General features: G+C 45.9%; 1 protein-coding gene across 1 annotated transcript in view; it reads right to left on the bottom strand.

Annotated features, from left to right (window-relative positions):
• KCNQ2 (potassium voltage-gated channel subfamily Q member 2) overlaps window positions 1–19,589 on the bottom strand; it is a 157,083-nt gene that overhangs the window by 25,016 nt on the left and 112,478 nt on the right. The window contains exons 12-14 of the mRNA XM_030213450.1: window positions 11,984–12,207; window positions 11,288–11,396; window positions 9,052–9,183 (exon numbers count right to left, since the gene is read on the bottom strand). Coding sequence (XP_030069310.1) covers window positions 9,052–9,183; window positions 11,288–11,396; window positions 11,984–12,207 — 465 coding nt within the window. The remainder of the gene's footprint in view (window positions 1–9,051; window positions 9,184–11,287; window positions 11,397–11,983; window positions 12,208–19,589) is intronic.

Below are 19,589 nucleotides of genomic sequence, written 5' to 3'. Positions count from 1 at the left end.
CATCCAGCAGATGGATGTTGATGGAACACAAGATGGACAATATGGAGGGCAGAGCCTGGAGCAATAACCTGTGCCTGGTGGGCCTTACTGAGTCTTTGAAGAATGAAGATTTGTTGAAAACCCTAGAGACTTGGCTACCCCAATCTTTGCAGTGGGCATCTCTTGAGGATCCTTTTAAAGTTGAATGGGTCCATCATCTAGGCTCTGGGACAGGTGGTCATGCATGTCCTAGGGTGATTGTTTTTCATGTTTTGCATCTAGGGTGCAAGCGAGCTGTCCTGAAAGCCTTGCATGGTGGGCAATGTTTGGATTATGATAATCAGAAAGTCTTATGTTTCCAGGATTATACTACTAAACTGCACACTCAGCAAAAAGCTTTTGCTCCCCTATGTACTGAACTTTATGTTCGGAACATTCATGTGTCTTTCTTTACCCAGCATGACTTTGGATTCTTTATGATGGTCAAACCCATTTTTTTCACCTCTGTGGAGGCAGCAAAACCTTTTATTAAAACTCTCCCAGCTGTTGTTGGAACTTAGGTAGCTGCTTCTGCAGGCATTGGATCTGCAAATAGTTTTCGTCAATTTGGACTATTTATTCTTTGCTTTCTTTCTTTGGTGTATTTTGCCAGTGTACATTAGGACTTTTATAATGGATTTTACTCATGGTTCTTATATAAGCTTGTTTTAGTTCAATCAGGAGATGTGGTTCAATATTTTGTTTTTACGGGTTATCTGGGGTTAGTCATGATAAGGTGGGAGTGGGTGGAGTGTTCACATGTCAGATCCCATGGAATATTGGACAGTATTTTTCTTGGGTTTGGGATTGGGAGGGGGCATGGGGATGGGGATGGGGATGAGATGCTGGAAAGAAAAAATGGAAACAGAGGTGACGGAAAAAAATGTTGTGTATGGTTTTCACTGATTTTGGTTGTTTATACTTGATTGTTTTCTTGCTTGCTGAATTTCTCATTAATACAAATAGATTTTTAAAAAATGAACCTTTAGGCTTGTCCTCTGGCAGTCTCTGAGACTTGGAGTCCCCTAGGTCTTTAACCAACTTTTCTAGATCTTCTCCAAACAGAAGACTTAGAAGCCACCTCAGCTGTCCAATGCCTAAGCCAGAGCCATTTTATAGCCGAGTCAAGAACTGGCTGATGTGGCAGTGCACTAAAACTGATAGGCATGGCTGTGCACTGGAGATAACTAGTATGGCTGAGAGCCAGAGCTACATGGTGTAGTGGAATATGGCTGGTTTTGTACCTACTACTACTACTACTTATCATTTCTATAGTGCTACTAGACATACGCAGCGCTGTACACTTGAACATGAAGAGACAGTCCCTGCTCGACAGAGCTTACAATCTACATTGTGCACTACTGGTGGCAAGCTGCAGTGAGACTTAAACCAGCAACCACTGGATCTCTATGCTCACTGTCAGTTGACTGCTTTAATTATAAGGCTATTCCTCTACACTGAAGCAGTTCTGTAATATCGCTAGCTGTCCAATACAATTAAAAGGTGCAAAAGTGCAATAGGAGCATTTAGAGACTATCAGGTGAATTTTCGAAAGAGAAGGGCGCCCATCTTCCGACACAAATTGGGAGATGGGCGTTCTTCTCGCAAGGTCACCAAAATCGGCATAATCGAAAAGCCAATTTTGGGCGCCTCAACTGCTTTCCGTCACAGGGATGACCAAAGTTCACGGGGGGTGTTGGCAGTGTAAGCAAAGGCGGGACTGGGGCGTGCTTAGGAGAAAGAAGGGCATCCCTGACAAACACTTGGGCGACCTTTACTTGGTCCATTTTTTTTCACGACCAAGCAACAAAAAGGTGCCCGAACTGACCAGATGACCACTGGAGGGAATTGGGGATCACCTCCCCTTACTCCCCCAGTGGTCACTAACTACTACTACTACTACTTAACATTTCTAGAGCGCTACTAGGGTTACGCAGCGCTGTACAAAATAACAAAGAAGGACGGTCCCTGCTCAAAGGAACTTACAATCTAAAGAACGAAGTGTCAAGTTGGGGCAGTCTAGATTTCCTGGGTAGAGGTGTAGAGGTTAGGTGCCGAAGGCGACATTGAAGAGGTGGGCTTTAAGCAGAGATTTGAAGATGGGCAGGGAGGGGGCCTGGCGTATGGGCTCGGGGAGTTTGTTCCACGCGTGGGGTGAGGCGAGGCAGAAAGGGCGGAGCCTGGAGTTGGCGGTGGTGGAGAAGGGTACTGAAAGGAGGGATTTGTCTTGAGAGTGGAGGTTATGGGTAGGAACGTAAGGGGAGATGAGGGTTGAGAGGTAAGGAGGGGCTGCAGATCGAGTACATTTGTAGGTTAGTAGCAGAGGCTTGAATTGAATGCGGTACCTGATCGGAAGCCAATGAAGTGACTTGAGGAGAGGGGTGATATGAGTGTATCGGTTCAGGCGGAAGATAAGACGTGCAGCAGAGTTCTGAACGGACTGAAGGGGGGATAGGTGGCTAAGTGGGAGACCAGTGAGGAGTAGGTTGCAGTAGTCAAGGCGAGAGGTAACGAGAGAGTGGATGAGAGTTCGGGTGGTGTGCTCAGAGAGGAAAGGGCGGATTTTGCTAATGTTATAGAGGAAGAAGCGACAGGTCTTGGCTATCTGCTGGATATGTGCAGAGAAGGAGAGGGAGGAGTCGAAGATGACACCGAGGTTGCGGGCAGATGAGACGGGGACGATGAGGGTGTTATCAACCGAGATAGAGAGTGGAGTTAGAGGAGAAGTGGGTTTGGGTGGGAAGACAAGAAGTATGGTCTTGGCCATGTTCAGTTTCAGGTGGCGGTTGGACATCCAGGCAGCAATGTCGGATAAGCAGGCCAATACTTTGGCCTGGGTTTCCGCAGTGATGTGTCGAGTGAAGTGGGCGAAAGCCAGATTGAAGATGGACACTAACCATAAAAAAAGTTTTAAAATACTTTTTGCCAGCCTCAAATGCCATACTCAGGTCCATTGCAGCAGTATGCAGGTACCTGGAGCAGTTGTTTTGGGTGCAGTGTACTTCAGGCAGACGGACCCAGGCCCACCCCCCCCCCCCCACCTGTTATACTTGTGGTGGTAAATGTGAGCCCTCCAAAACCCACCACAAACCCACTGTACCCACATGTAGGTGCCTCCCTTCATCCCTAAGGGCTATGGTAGTGGTGTAATTGTGGGTTTGGAGGGTTTGGGGGGCTCAGCACCCAAGGTAAGGGAGCTATGCACCTGGGACCTTTTTCTGAAGTCCACTGCAGTGCCCCCTAGAGTGCCCGGTTGGTGTCCTGGCATGTGAGGAAGACCAGTGCACTATGAATGCTGGCTCCTCTCATGACCAAATGGCCTGGATTTGGTCGCTTTTGAGATGGTTTCCATTATCGCAGAAAACCGGGGACGACCATCTCAAAAACGACCTAAGGACGACCATCTCTAAGGTCGATCTAAATTTCATGATTTGGGCATCCCCGACTATATTATCAAAACAAAAGATGGACGCCCATCTTGTTTCAATAATACAGGTTGCCCCGCCCCTTTACGGGGCCGTCCTGTGAGGACGCCCTCATGAAAACTTGGGCGCCCCGTTCGATTATGCCTCTCCACGGCATACAGCTAGTGGTGCTGCTTAGATACCGTGGTCAAATAAATAGGACAAAATCTTAATGTGCAGGGATGTTAAAGCACATCCAAACTGTTCCCAGCATCATGCAACTCATATGTCTTAAACTACTTTTGTAACATGTCATTTTAGTAGTATGGATCTTAGAAATAACAACACAAATGTTGCAGAATCAACTTATCTTAAGCAGCAGAGTATAAATTGTCATTGATCCAAAATGATTTTTCAAGAATTTTTTTGTTTGAATAGCATTGCAGTAAAAAATAAAGCTACTAAGTTTCAAGCTTCAAAAATAGTCAGAACCTCTGCCGACATGGCCTTGTTTTGTTTTTTTCTTCTTCATGGAACAGGTTCAATTTAATTCTTCTCACTTCATACTCAGCTTCTTTGTTTTTGATTACAGTACATTTGTCCCTCTATATGTTGGCTTAGCACCTATTTCCTAGGTTTAATGAGCTGGATGTTAGATGCTTTATTTATAAGGAGTAGTGATGTTACTTTGGAGTTTGTATTTATTTGTAAAATCTTGCAATCTCAATTAAAAAAAAAAGGCCAGGAGCCCACTAAAGGAAAGGGGGGAGATGGTGGTGGTAGGAAGATGTGGGTCCTGGCACCACCAGGTTTACACCCAAAAGGCCAACTTATAAAGCCTTTGTGCCAGAAGCTCAACTGAAACCTCAGAAAGGAAACAGGAGCCCACCACACAAATTTGAGAGAGAGCTGCACAGTGCCTGTGGAGATATAGAAATACTGAATTAAATCTAGTGCACAGCAGCCTTACATGGCAAGGTTCTAATTTGCTCTCTATCTCCACCTGCTGGTAGATGGGCACAACCCACAAGTATGAACTAATCCTTTGGAGACACTATGGAATTGTGGGTATAGGTAATGCATGTATGTGAGAGAGAATGTGACAAGGAGAGGTATGTGTGCTTTGTATGGGACACCATAGGGACTATTCTATGATTGGGTACCACAATTTAGGCACCCATTTTAAATGGACTGTGAGCCTATTCTATAACAGCACTTACATATGTAAATGCTGTTATAGAATACTAGCACTAACCTTTTATAACAATTATGATATAGGTTATGCTATGCATATCCTTTCCATGTTGTATATTGTCAATGTGTGTTTATATTTTTCTTTTATGTTCAGCTGATTACATTTTATTGTAAACCACCTTGATATCCTAGGATCATTTGGTGGTATAACAAATGTTTGAATAAATAAATAAACATAACAATTCTATGACTGGCATAAATGTTACCGCCTGAATGCGACTATTACGCATGTAATTTATAGCATGCTATGTTAAGCACAGAAATATCAGCCCCACCTCTGCCCTGCTCATGACCCTCTTCTGTAGCTTTCCCCCTTACAATTACATGCTATGCCATTTTAGAGCATAATTATAGAAAAGCAGTTGGTCCCACTATTGTGATTTATTCACATAAGTGTGCACTTCCATGCATAGAATCTAGGATTCTATACATTTGAGTGTGCCACAAATTTGGCAACCTGTTATAGAATGGGGGAGCACTGGACTAAGTGTCAATCTGGATGACTGGAATTCAGGGTCTCCACACTGATGACATAACAGTTCAGGGGCCACGCAGGAGGTGAGCAGCAGTGGCATCATGCAGTGGCGTTCCTAGGGGGGCTGACACCCGGGGCAGATCGCCGATGTGCCCCGCCCCCCGGGTGCAGCACCCCCCCCCCCCGGAACAGCGCAACGCCCCCCCTGCGAAAGAACCCCCGATCCCCCGGCGAAAGAATCCCCCCTGGGTGCACGCCGCTGGGGGGGGGGGGTGCCGCGCCCCTGCCGGCTCTTCATTTTCATGCTCCCTCTGCCCCGGAACAGGAAGTAACCTCTTCCAGGCAAAGGGAGCATGAAAACGAAGAGCCGACAAGCGCGCGGCACCCCCCCAGCGGCGTGCACCCGGGGCGGACCGCCACCCACTGCCCCCCCCCTTGGTACGCCACTGGCATCATGGCACCCCCTATCTTGCTTACCTTTTGTGTGGGCCCTGGTGACACTGTTAGGATGCTGATGTGGTCTGACAAGTACTTTTGAGAGGACAAGTGGTGCACATCCCAGCAGGTAAAAGTGGTAGTCTCTTAAAAATGTAGAGAAAGGCTCCTGACAAAGGACCCATGGCAATCTCTGATCCACCATTTTGCTTTTTGTCAGAATCTGATACGAAAGTGGCAAGGAACAGAAGGCAGCAGGACAGGAGAAGAAAAGAGAATGGGAGCTGTGCTGCAAAGGTTCTTCTGCCCTGAGGTGGGTGGGAGCTGTGCAGCAAAGGTTCTGTTGCCGTGAGGAGGAGTAACTATATTCAGGGTGGAGTGCTCATAGAGGTGAATTCATGTGGTTCTAATGGGTCAGTTCAGGGGTGTAATGGAAAGTATTAATGGGATGTATAGCAAGCCTGGATTTAGAGATGGGCATAAGCAACCTAGGCAACTGTATTGGGCAGAGGTCTTCATTGCAAGGCCCAGGAATCAGCAGTGACCCCCACTGGCTCACTAACTCTTTTCTTTCAGTAATACATTCTTCCCTCCCCTCCTTCACCTTGTCCAGAGGTTTCTGATGGTATTGTCTCCAAAACAACTGTTCTGCATTCCTTCAGGACTGGACATCTCTCATGGGCAGATATTCAAAAGCCCTGTGCTGTTCCACACAGTGCTCTAAAAATAGCTCTGGAACAGCGTGGGGCTTTACCGCCCCTATGATCAAAATAACAGCATGCAAATTTAAGCATGCTATTATCTCTGATCATAGGGTAAAGTGTGGAGGATTCCTCCCACATTTGTTTGACAGGTCTGGGCTGTCAAAAGCCCAGACCTGTCAAACACAGGGGCTGGAAGTCCATGGGGCCACCAGACCCCAAACAGTATGGCCCTGGTGGCCTAGTACCCCCACCCCAAACCAAGCAACACGGGGGCTGGAGGTCCAGCAGACCTCTAGTCCCCTCTGACCCCCCATGACACAAGTTCGTGGGTGGCTGGAGATCCAGTGGGTCTCCAGCCCCCCTAACCCTCCCTACCATCTCCTCAAATAGAGCCTACCTGACTTGATGGTCTAGCAGCCCTTCCCCACCCCCCACCTTTGTTGGAGAAGGGAGGTGGCCTCCCTCCTCTTCCATTGAAAATGGCAGCACCCAGCCCTGCCCAGTACATCCTTATATGGTGTGAAGCCCCACCCAGTGCATCCCAAGATGCACTGGGCTGGGTTGGGCACCGCCATTTTTGAGGCAGCACCGATGGAAGAGAAAGGAGGCCACATCCAACAAAGGTAGGGGGTGTGGAAGGGCTGCTAGACCACCAAGTCAGGGGTTGGATTGACTCGGGGCCCACTGGGCCACCAGGGCTCCATTTGGGGGGGATTCTAGGGGGGCTGGATACCCACCGGATCTCCAGCCCCCCCTGAACCTGTGTCACTGGGGGGGGGGGTCAGGTCAAGGTTCCTGCTCCTGTGGGGGGGGGGGGGGTGCTGCATTGGGGGGAATGGGGGCCTGCTAGCATGCAAATGCATGCTGGACAGGGCTCACCATTCCTCCCCAATGGTCTGCAAATACTAACACCAGCTCCGACCTGGCATAGGGTTTGCTGCGGACAGCATGCCACTGTTTGGCGTGCTGCTTGTTGATCATTGGGGAGGAATACATTTAGAATGCATTTGAATGCTACTTGTACTAAGAGCCCTGTTTTGCATGCATTTGCATGCTAGTTGCATTCAGAGCCCAAAGCACATTGTTTAACATGCCCGGGGGCTCTGATCATGGGGTGGTAGCAAACACAGGTGTTTAGTAAGGCGCTAACAGCGTCTAGCACCTGCTTTTGCTTCTGAGCTTCGGCCCATCAGTGAGTTTTAGTTATAGAACACACAAACTCCCACTTTATTCTTCCAAGACTGCAAACAATGAAGAAGTCTGGACACCACAAAGATCAAGCTCACCAAGTGCCACATAAAGCTGGAAGGAAACAGAAAAGCTGTTCCAGAGGCAGTTCCTGCAGCAAAAATCCAAGAAAAGTCATGGGGCATTAAGGGGAAGACCCAGTTTGGAGGGATTGTGGACAGGATGATGGTAGCTGACTGGGAGGAGAGGCTGGTGGGAGTTGAGAATGGTTAGGATAGGGTTGAGGGAGAGTATATATTGGGAGAAAACAGTGTTGGGGGAAATCTGGGTTAGGGGAGACAAGATGATCTAAGGGAGAGAGAGAGTCTGGAACATCAAACTTCTGTTGAATTACACCTATTGCTCTGACTGTGCCTGAGCAATTGGTCTTACTACATCACTGGAGAGGGAATCCCTCCCCCCCCCCCATCACCTAGGACACTAACCACTTTATCCAGCGCTGCTCCTGGCTATCACGTTGAGGTCTTTGTGCCAACATAAAAATAGTGAAGATCACTGGTCTAGGATGCTAAATGTTGAAAGTGCCATCTACCAAGACCAAAGGGAGCCTTCTTTCACTTACATTAAGGTTGTCCACCTGTGTCACTTCAAAAGAAATACCACCATGCCCCTCTGGTCCATCATCCATACTCCCTCTAGGGGATCTCTCTCAGTCCTCCATGTTACCAGGGAGGAACAGTGCCCTCACCGACCGGTCCTACTTATAGATACTGAAATCTTAAATCCAGCTCTGTGCCTATATGGAGCTAGCTCCTGCATCTCTAAACTCCATTTTCCAAGTTGCTGAACTGATGTTTGTCTATTCTGAAAATCCCCTGAATAAATATTTCATAAACCCTAAATCTTCAGAGCTGTTCATCAAATGGATTGTACAAACTGTACGGGTGAATCATCCCCAAGATGATTATGCAGTACCTGAGCTGTAATTATCACATCTCTCTAGAGTAATCAGAATGAGATATACAACAACAGCAGCAACAAGTATGCAAGTAGAATGGAATAAAACTTGAGATTGAGCAAGCCCACGTCATTCAGCTATCACCATGAAACTGAAGTGTGTGACCTGAGCTCCTACTCCACAGACCCTGAAAGGGTTCAGGCAGTATCCTGCCATTTGGTGTTGGCTACTTATTTCACATCTAGTCCTGCCACAGCTACAGCCCAGCACAGTCACTTATTATATCTACTCATTGTGGGAAACATTTCTAGGTCCAACCAGTCCATAAAGAAGCTAACCTCATCTATAAGGCTAGGTATCAAGAGATACAACAGTACAGGAAACTTGGAAAAATCATGGGTCACTCATATCTACTGTGGAGTTATGAATCTTTAGCAGTCTGATTGTTGACATAGATACCATTTGCTAAAGTGAAAAATCAGCTCTTGGGAGCAAGTTTCAATCTATCTTCAATTGCTCAGTGCTTCCTCCTTTTCCTGTATCAATGTACTACAACCTGGAGCACAGCTACTATTAAAAAGAAAGGTGGGAGGTGTGTATGGGTGGGTGTCTTGCCTGGATTGCAGGTTCTTAATGCGTGAGAGCATATCTAAATGTCCGGCTGAGTACTGCTCAATCACATCCATGACATCGTAGGGTCGCAGGCTCTCCTTGAACTTCCGCTTGGAGACCAAAAATCGCATGATACTGTAAGAGAGAAGAGGGAAGTGTCAGGATCACATTCTGAGAAAAGGCTTCATGACTAGCTACAGTCAGATTTGGGACATGCAATCCACAATTAACATACATATATCAAAACTCATGTCCAGATGTCATTAATAAATGTGAAAACCTTTGCACCCAGCAGCCATGCCAACTATGGGTGAATACATCTACCACAGATGGTCACATATGTTTAGCAGCAAGAAAATATCAGTCTTGAACCATTCAATAGATGTTTCTAATATTGCAGTTTATTTATATTTCCATGTTTTGTGTGTTACCACAAGCATGGAGGGGTATGGGGAGGGCCTGGTTGCTATGGACCTGTGGAAAAGAAATGGGTATCATTCATAAACACAGCCACACCTGAGGATGTGTCCCAAGTTAATAACACTTGTGGAGAACACCTAGGAAAGCACACAGAGCAAGGCCCTGATACATCCCACAAGTGGAAGAAATTTTCAGCCAGGCCCCTGGAAAGCACCTTTTGTACTGAATCAGTACTACTGATGCAAGATAGTTTTTGACTCTGGCTGAGATAAGGCATCACAGTTCAGCACCTTTTATCTGAAGATCCTTTAACTGGAAACTTCTGCTACCCATAAAGGAGGTAATTTTTAAAAGGTCACCTAAAGATAGATGCTGGGATGATGGGCACTAAATGCAAATTCTAGATCGACATTTCCACATGTAATGGCATGATAGAACACTAGCAAAATCTTAAGTTACACGTCTAACTTTAGGCGTAAGCATATACACTAGTTCAAAGGCTGGTATAAATACTTGTACCTAACTGCTGCCAAGCACATAACTGACAGCATTTTTTAACCCCTGCTTGCAAGCGTCAGGTAGACCCTGACCTGCCCATGCGCCTCCCACATCCATGTCCACTTGCAACTGGACACTATAGATTTTGCGCGCACACTTTGTAGAGTCTTGACTAAGGGGCAGTTACATGCATAACTGCTAATTAGCATAAATTAGTACTATTTATAGTCAGTAATTGGCTAGCTTCAATTAGCAGCTCATTATTAAATTATGCAAGTAACTAACAGTGTTCTATAACTTGCTCGTGCAACTTTGCTCACTAAGCGTAGACTTGTGCGTGCAAGCTTATAGAATTAGGGTAAAAATCAGAGTCCTCATGCTATGATCCTTTCTCATTTAACAAATGACTATCTCCAAGGGATGTCCCATGGCTTGGCCTAGTCCTCCTCCATGGCACAAACACCACTTTTCCTCCCACCCTCCTCCTGCCTCCTGACTTGTGGGCATCACACTTTTCTATCTGGCTCCTTCCAGCTATTCCTCTGGCATGGCTTAGTTTCAGAGAAATTTCTTCAGTCATCTGGTGCCACAGAAATGGTAAACAATTTGCTGGTTTGCAAAATACAGAGCCTGCCATCCAGGCCAGGACAAACCACATGGGGAAGGAAGCAGGATTGGGCTGCAATGGAGTCGCCCAGAGTCATAATGGATGAAAGGGGAGATCCAGCTGTGCTGCAGAAGGTGACTTCTCATTAACTGGAAACATCCATTAACCTGAATGCTCTGGTCCCCTTCTGTACTGAACATTTTGCCACACATGTAGCCATAATGAAATGCATTGAGTCATGAGGAAAATTATGGATCCTGAATCTGTCACATGCATGCGCACAGAGTTATGTATGAAAAAATAAATGAAAATGGAAATAGTGAAAATGAGGGGTTGGGTGCACCAGAGACCTGAGTGAGACCCTCTGGTGCACTGAAAGAGGTCGCAGATGGACATCAGACAGATGGCACCCAATATGGGCAAACCTTCACTCAACTATCTTACCCATCTTCCTTTGTTTGAGGAGTGAAATATGGCAAATGTTTGTGAGACTTTCTTAGACAATGAGAGGGCTTCTTATGCAAAGATGTTCTTTGCACTGACCTGGTAAAGGGTGTATTGTTTTTTTTAAAGTAACCGTATATGAATTTAGTATAAAATTATCAGTTGTTAGGGAACCTTTCTTCAGGCATATTTAGGTGGCCTATTACGATGACCATGTGATCCTGCTACATAGCAGGGAAACCCTCTTTCTAGCTTTCCTCTGTCTCTTACCACACAGCCCGGATGGAGACCTTGAGTCCAGGGGTTAAATCCTCTGTCACAAACTCACAGGTGCAGCTCTTATTGTCATCTGCAATGTCCTCTCCGGGGAGACTTACTTCTGGGTGCAAAAGCAGAGCTGAGAAATTATACAGTCAGATCCCAAATCATGTTAAATAGCAACCAAATGCCAGACTTTTACCATAAACAGAAATACATACAGCAGTTCGGAAAAGGGTAATACAAAGGCACACCAAGGTTTAACTATGACCCTGGCTATGAAATTTCCATAATTAGTATTGTTTGTCATCTATACAATGAGGCTTTAGTGTTGGCAGTGCAGGAACCTTATGCTGTTAAAAGTCATATTTCTGTGTTTTTATGTTTGTTTGTTTTTTTTAAATGCCCCAAGCTTTGTGTACAGATAGGAAGAACACACATCGCTTGGACCTGCATTGCAACAGCACTGTTTTCTGAACATTAGTCTGTGGTTCTTAAATGGGTCCCCATTGCTGTCTTTTGCAGGATAGCTTCAGAGAGTATACAAAGCCTCTCATACAAGTCCTCTGAACCGTTTGCACAACTGCATCTCTATCACTCTAAGCTTACTCTCAGCCAATCCTTAGTGCTCTGAGTTTCCAATTCACATTTGTCGAAAAACCAACAGCCTCACCAGAGTCTGTGTAAAAAAGTGTACAAGCTGTTCACCTTCCGAGTTTTGTCGTGATGCGGCACCCTTTATGCGGAATGCCTGCCGGCTGCGACTACGGTCCCCGAAGCTCCAGCTCTTGGGCACTTTGCTGGGACTGTCGTCGATGCTCTGGTCAGCACTAGGGGACCTGCGAATGCTCTGACCTTGTGGAGAACCTTTCCCCTTGGAGGTGACACCACGAGGGCTGGAGAATACTCGCTCCTTCAAACTCACCTTCTGACTGTTCAGAGAGAAAGAATGAGTCACAAGCAAACCAGCCCTGAGCAGCTGCTGTGTAAATCCCACATCTAAAACCTGGTATACCCATAAAAAGCCAACTGTGCACCACCTCTGTACAGTCCCTGGAGTCACATAATGAGCAGACTATCACCATATTCATGTGCACCAAAGTCACGGGTCTCCTATACACAGAGGCATGCTGAACTTGTGCTAGATGTACACAACTGTTTACTAAGCAACGTTATAGGCGCGTTAACATTTTTAACATGCATTAACCATGTACGTGCCTACAATATCCCTATAGGTGCCTACATGGTTAGCACGTGTGCTAAGTGTAGGTAAGCTAAAAACACTAACACACCTTAGTAAACAGGGTCTTTAGTGGCAAACCAACATGCAAAAGGCTTTCTACAGACTTTATCAAGAAAAGATAAACTGCACCTCCCTGGAGTCTAGTTTAATATATATATTTTTTTGTAAAACAGAATTTGCAAACTGTTTCTTATGTGTTGTTTAGGCATGCATTCATAGCCAATGAGCTGCTTTAGATAATTTTGCTTTGCTGTCACACATTGGCAGTGAAATTACAGTACAAAGATTACAATAGAAATAGACCAGTAGCATGCGTTATACTACTTAACACCTGCTAGCAGCTAATTTAGCATGCAAGCTCACATATGCAAATGTAGGAGCACTGTAGTACATTAGACAGAGCATAGTAATGTAAAGAAACCAACAATTCCCTGACTGTGACCCACTATAGTGTTATACTGCAGCAAAATATTATCACCTCTGTGCCATGATATCATGAATCGAGTTGCAAGAGAAGCATTGTAATACCACTGTGATACCAAAAGATCACAGACTCAGTAAAGCTTATCAGAACTGCATGGTCCAAATATGACAGTAAACCAGTGAAGCATTAGTAAAACCTGTAGTGTACAGTGCTGCGTATGTCTAGTAGCGTTATAGAAATGATAAGTATAGTAGTAGAAGATGAAAGGCTCTGGGTCAGTGCCCCAGTCTTCCATTATGCACCTTTAGTCTAACGTTTCATAGATCTCTTGTTCTAACTTCCCTAAGTAGGGTTACCATATGTCTGGATTTACCCGGACATGTCCTCTTTTTGAGGACATGTCCGGGCGTCCGGACAGGTTTTGCAGCCCAGTCCACCCATTTGTCTGGATTTCTGGACAAACAGGCGGGCAGGCGGAGGGCCTATCCTAGCCTCCCCTTACTTACTATGTACTGCCCTGGTGGTCTAGTGACCTCTTCGGGGCAGGAAAGAGCCCCCTCTTTCTTGCCCGGAGCGCTGCCCTTGCCCTGCATCCTGTTGCTGTGACGGTCTCGGAATTCAAAATGGCCGCCGAGAGTTGAAGCGGCCTCGCAAGACTTCAACTCTCAGCAGCCGTTTTGAATGCTGAGACCGTCACATCAACAGGATGCTAGGCAAGGAAAGAGCTCCGGGCAGGAAAGAGGGGGCTCTTTCCTGCCCCGAAGAGGTCACTAGACCACCAGGGTAGTAGATAGTAAGTAAGGGGAGGAGAGGTGACCCGGGGGAGGCAGGGGAGGGAAATATGTGACAGGGGCGGGGTGAGGATGCAAAAGGGGTGGGGCAGGGGGCGGGACATGTGTCCTCTTTTTGAGAGGACAAAATATGGTAACCCTACCCCTAAGTAACCCGATTGCCTAATAAACACATCTGTTTGGTAGTTTAATCCCAGGGTGTCCATCTTGCTAGACATTCAGGGCAGAAAATGGAGAGGGGGCCCCAAAATCTATCTGCAAGCTATGCTGCCTTCAGCTTGAGGCAGACTGCAGGCCCCCTGTGGCATGGGAGCCCAGGGAATTTGCCCTGTCTGCCACTCCCTAATGCCAGCCTTCCTTGTTTGTACCTGATTTGAAGACTGAGGGCTTCCCACTTCAGATAAAGTGTTACCCGGGTCAAAACCACCGCAGGGCCACTAAGAGACACAGCCAGGCGCATGGCAGGACCACCGACTGCCCCTCCCCACCACTCTGGCTACCCTCCACATTTGGGCCACTGCTCCCTTACCTTCTTGTATCTGACTCAAGAAGGTTTGATGGACTGACTGCTCCTCGGTCTGTTGTCTCTTGCTCCTGTGTGCCGGGACCCAGATGATTGCATTAATGACATAACCCAGGTTATCGTGTTAATAGAAGCATCAGGGTCATGTCACACAGGAACAGGGCATAGACAGACCTGGAAGCAGGCAGGCAGGAACAAGCTTGCTGGCACTTGGTCCCCCCTTGAAGGCCAGGCCCAGGGAATTTTGCTCCCACCTGCCCCCCCCCCCCCCCCCCCAGTAGAACTGAACCACTAGCATGGGAGAAGGATCTCTTCCCCTTAACAGAATTCTGTCCCACAGAGTGTGAATCAGAAGAGTTTTACCCCATGCAGTAAATTTCTGCCTTTCTTCTACCCTCCAGGCCATGATGATCATATTCCAACATCATATGAAGTCAGACAACTAAAAATAAAGGTAATAACACCTCAGAATGCATCACAGTTCTTTATTGGCAGGGAACAGGAAGGCTGGAGGTGCAGAATCAATACCAGACACATGGACTATGCATTCCTTTCTGATCAAAGAACTCCAATGTGATTCAGGAGCACTCAGCATGCAGCCCCTAGTGCTCAGGAGAGGGTAACATAATGTGAAACAGCAGAGAAGGTTCTCCCTCCCTCGTTCAGATGAGGGACTTCACATGCAGAGAAAGTAGCACTCAGCATACAATACAGTCAGACTGAGGAGAACCTGAGGGAGACAGGGACAGTCAAATGCTTTCCGGCAAGGTCACTGAACCTGAAGGTCATACAAGAGGAGGGTTAAGGCAAGCGCCCCAAAAGGTGGGTGCTTGCCTTATCAATATGACACATCAGAGTCAGGACTGTTCTCAACAAAGCAACAGAAAGGAAACATCAGGTGGAAAAGGGTCTGGAAGGTCATGAAATATGAATTTGATGTTTTGCAAACAGCCTCATCTGGAGAGGAGAGATGAGTAATAAGGAGGAGGTTATGTCACTGGTGATTTCAGGGGCCAGGCAATGACTGAAATTCCAGGAGCATGCACTCTTTCCAGCTGCCTGGGCAGAGTCCCAGCTCCCTTCACAGATCTTCTTTTCTTTTTAAGATCTAGAATCACTCCATCATAATCAACATGTATCATTAATGAGAATGGAAAACTACCTAGTACTCCCTGACTTATTATTTGTATACCACATATAACAATTTCTCTTTGAAGCTGTTGATGGAACCACTATCCTACCTTGAATCAGTATAACGCAATGCAAGACATCCTGTACATTGATATAGTTTATGAGCTGGTCTCATGATATATAATACACTTCTAATTCTGCTCATGAGTTCTGCTGGACTGCAAGAGTGTGAAAGCACAACACTGCTGGAACAGCCACTGCACTGACTTAGGGGAGGGGAGGAGGGAGGCATTTATTCATAGTCTACACTTAGAGGGGGGGAGGGAGGTATGTAGCCAGAGCTATTCTTAGAGAGGTGACAAGGAAGGAATTTACATGGAGCCTACATTTAGAGGGGTAGGAGGAAGAGTTTAACTGGAGCATACAATTAGAAGAAGGAGGAGGAGGAGGAGGAGGAGGAGGGAAGCATTTACTTGTAGCCAACACTTAGAGGGGGAGGAGGGAGACATTTACTTTGAGCCTATACTTAGAGAGGGAAGAGGGAAGAATTTACCCATAGCCTACACTTAGAGGGAAGAGGAGAGAGGAATTTACCTGGACCCTACACTTAGAAGGGGAGAGGGATGAATTTAACTAGAGCCTACACTTAGGGGGAGGGAGAAGGTAGGCATTTACCTAGAGTTACACTTAGAGTGGGGAGGAGGGAAGAATTTACCTGGAGTCTGCACTTAGAAGGGGGAGGAGAGAGGAATATACCTGGACCCAATATGTAGAGGGGGAGGAGGGGAAAATGTATCTGGAGCCTACATTTAGAGGAAGGATGAGAGAGGCAATTACCTGGATCCTATACTTAGAGGGGAAGGAAGAAGGAATATAACCAGAGCCTACATGGGGGGGGGGGGGGGGGGGGGGGGAATCTTTTAAACAGATTCTACACTTAGAGGGGAAGAAGGGAGGCATTTACATGGAGCCTACACTTAGAGGGGGAAGAGGGAGGATTGTAACTGGAGCCCATACTTAGTGATTTTAACTGGAGCCCATACTTAGTTGGGGGAGAAGAGAGGCATTTACCTACAGATAAAATTAGAGTGGGGAGGAGGGAAGAATGTACCTGGAGCCTACACTTTGAGAGGGGAGGAGGGATGCATTTACTCACAGACTACACGTAGAGGGGGGAAGAGGGAAGAATTTAGTTAGAGCCCATGTTCAGAGGGGGGAAGAGGGAGAAATTTAACTAGAGCCTACATTTAGAGGGAGGGAGAACGAAGGCATTTACCTAGAGCCACACTTAGAGTGGGGAGCAGGGAAGAATTTACCTAAAGTCTATACTTAGAGGGGGAGAAGGGAGGCATTTACCTGGACCCAACATGTAGAGGGGGAGGAAAGAGAAATTTATCTGTGGGCTACACTTAGAGAGGGGAGGAGGAAGGCATTTATTTGTGGCCTACACTTAGAAGAGGGATGAGGGAGACATTTACCCAAAGGCTTCACTTAGAGGGGGAGTGGAAGGAAGAATTTACCTCCACGATCCCTAGACCAGTGTCAAATGCACAGGTGTCTTAGAAAAGAAGAATTACAATAGTCTACTGGGAAAGAACCCAAATTGTGTCATAATTTTTGAGTTGCTTACTGGATAAAAACAGTTTTAAAAAAGCAAACCATCCTTTGACAGTGAGGAAATATTAAGACAAGTATCTGTAAGAATTATGGGGCTTTTCAATTGAAAATGATACAGAGCCCCTCTGCACCCCTCCTCACTTTTCACTTACAATTTCAAGAGACGAGAGCCCATGTATAGGTTCATATTCATGCCTGCCATTTCAATCTCTTTGCTCTATACTAACAGTGTTCAATGCATTCTTGGGCATCTGTTGTATCTTCCCTGGGCAAATTGGTCAGGTCACTGTTCACCAAATAACAATTCTGCTAATATCAGCATAGGATTCACCTATAAAGCCAAAAGCTCAATTGATAACTAGTATTAGGTGCAAGTAGAGCTTAAAGAAAGCAAGGGATAATGTAGCAGCTTGTAGGATCCTACGCTACAACTGCTTAGAGTGGAAGGACCTCCCCTGACAAACTACTGATTGAGTTTTTCCACACAGAGATGATTTGAACCAACCTCCGATACCATCATCTATGACTCTCAATAGCAAGATCTCATGGCTGATGGTGTCAATGGCCATAGGTGTCTGCTCTGTGGGTGAAGTGAGTGGCCTCCCAATCCTGAGTAAACTCCTTCACCCTGTCTAGAGATCTGTATTGGGTTTAGTACCCACAATCGTTTTGAAAATTTGGCTCCTATGTCAGAGCTAGGCACATGGTCCAACAGGAGTAGAAGGCAGGCCTTATATTTGTCAAAAATTATCTGGAAGCTATCCAGTAGAGCTACTGAAATTCTGCAAGTACAATGCGATTGAACAGTTAAAAACATGGATAATACAGTTTGTTAGGTTAATAAATAACATCCTCTCTCTTCCCTTACAAGGATTTGAAATTTTTGAGCTATGCTTTGACCTGACCTTCACAGGACCCTTTGTCAGTAAAGATTTGTCCAGAAAGCAGAGATTTGGAGAAGCATGCAGGACCCCTTGTCCCCTCCCTCATCACAGGCATAAATCGTAGGAATCCACATGACACTGCAGCCAGGTTTTCCAATCATGCAAAGCTAGAGAATATCTCACCCCCCCCCCCCCCCCCTTAGCCTGTGTCTGCTTGGTGCCTAGCGAAGCTTGAAGACAGACAGGCTTGTTACTATATAACATCTTCATATCTCCAAAACGTGCACAGTGTAACCAAGAAAGACATTCTGAATTCAGACTACAGAGGCACATACACATAGGCAGTTGAGTCTTTGAAGCGGGTTAATAACTTTCAGGGGACTGTCAGTTTTACTGATGGAGAACTTGGCTGAATAGTCTAATAGAAGATTCTTCCCTGTACCATAAAGGTACAAAAAAATTCAACTGTAAATGAGGCTCAGCCATACAGCAGCAGTATCACAGGGCTATTAAAGCCACCATAAAAGATTTTAGCATCTCTTTTAGAAATGACAATCAAAAGCCAGAAACAGCATATGCTAAGGCTTGTCGATATCATACCTCGCCAATAAGATAACACTGTAATTCCCTAGGAGCAATCTAGTCAGTTGTAGCAAAGAGTGAGCAGATATTGGCAGTTTACTGTAATACTGGACCCATAATCTATGAGTAGGTTGGGTTTCATCCTGGAATATAAATTGTAGCATGAAAAAAGTTGCAAAGTATCTGACAGACTTATAGCAAAGTGATTGGCTGGCTGTGGGTCACATGGCTATGTACAGTTAGTTAACCACTCATACACCTGCTCACTATAACTGAAGAGAAGGAAATAAAATTTTGTATTTGTGCACAAATGAAAAATACAGATGTGTGTATGGATAATGAGATTATAAGTAAAGTGAGTGATAATTGAACTAAGTTTTGTCCTGCACAATCACTTGCAGTGTAATAGAAAGTCCCTAACTCCTTGCAGCTCCTTGTGTCTAACAGTTCGGTGAGAAAGTAAGTATAGAGACAGAGAATGTTCCAGGCCTACTCAGCCTTTCTCCATCGACAACCTGAACAGAGACTTCCAGATGCTAATCCTATCCTAGATTCCTTTCTGACTCTGCCCTGATTAAGTCCTTGGGAGCTGCAGTCCTTTGGTGTAGGTTTGTACCTCTACTAGGCAGAGAAGCGTGAGGGGAGACAGTGCAGTGAAGGGAATCAGCGCGTGCAATTAATCAGTGCTGGCGTGCAGTTCACATCCCCTGGTACCTAAAGGTTCCGACACAGCAGCTGCAAAGATATTTTCTGTATGTTCTGTCCTTACTGAAAATGAGGGGAGAGAATAGATTAACAGAGTGAAAGAGAGGTGTTTACTGGTCTGGAAGAGAGAGGATTTTGCTTCAGAACCTCTGAAATCTTTCCACAGGTAGGAACATCTAGGCAATAGCTTCATTACATGGAGGCAGCCCACCTAAGGGTGAATTTAAACAGAGAATAAGTGCACCTCTCAAAGCACCTCTGTATCTCGGCAAAGGTCAGTCTTCTACAAGAGACCAGTTTCAAATGCAATTGCTAGAGTTTGCACCCTAACACTCTCCCCCTCCCCCCAACAGAGTCTCAGGTCTTCAACCTCAGACAGCCAGGCTTAGTGGCACACCTTGCTAACCCAAAGGC

Source organism: Microcaecilia unicolor, chromosome 8 (genome assembly GCF_901765095.1).
Source record: "Microcaecilia unicolor chromosome 8, aMicUni1.1, whole genome shotgun sequence".
NCBI lineage: Eukaryota > Metazoa > Chordata > Amphibia > Gymnophiona > Siphonopidae > Microcaecilia > Microcaecilia unicolor.
This window is presented reverse-complemented; position numbering and strand designations above follow the sequence as displayed.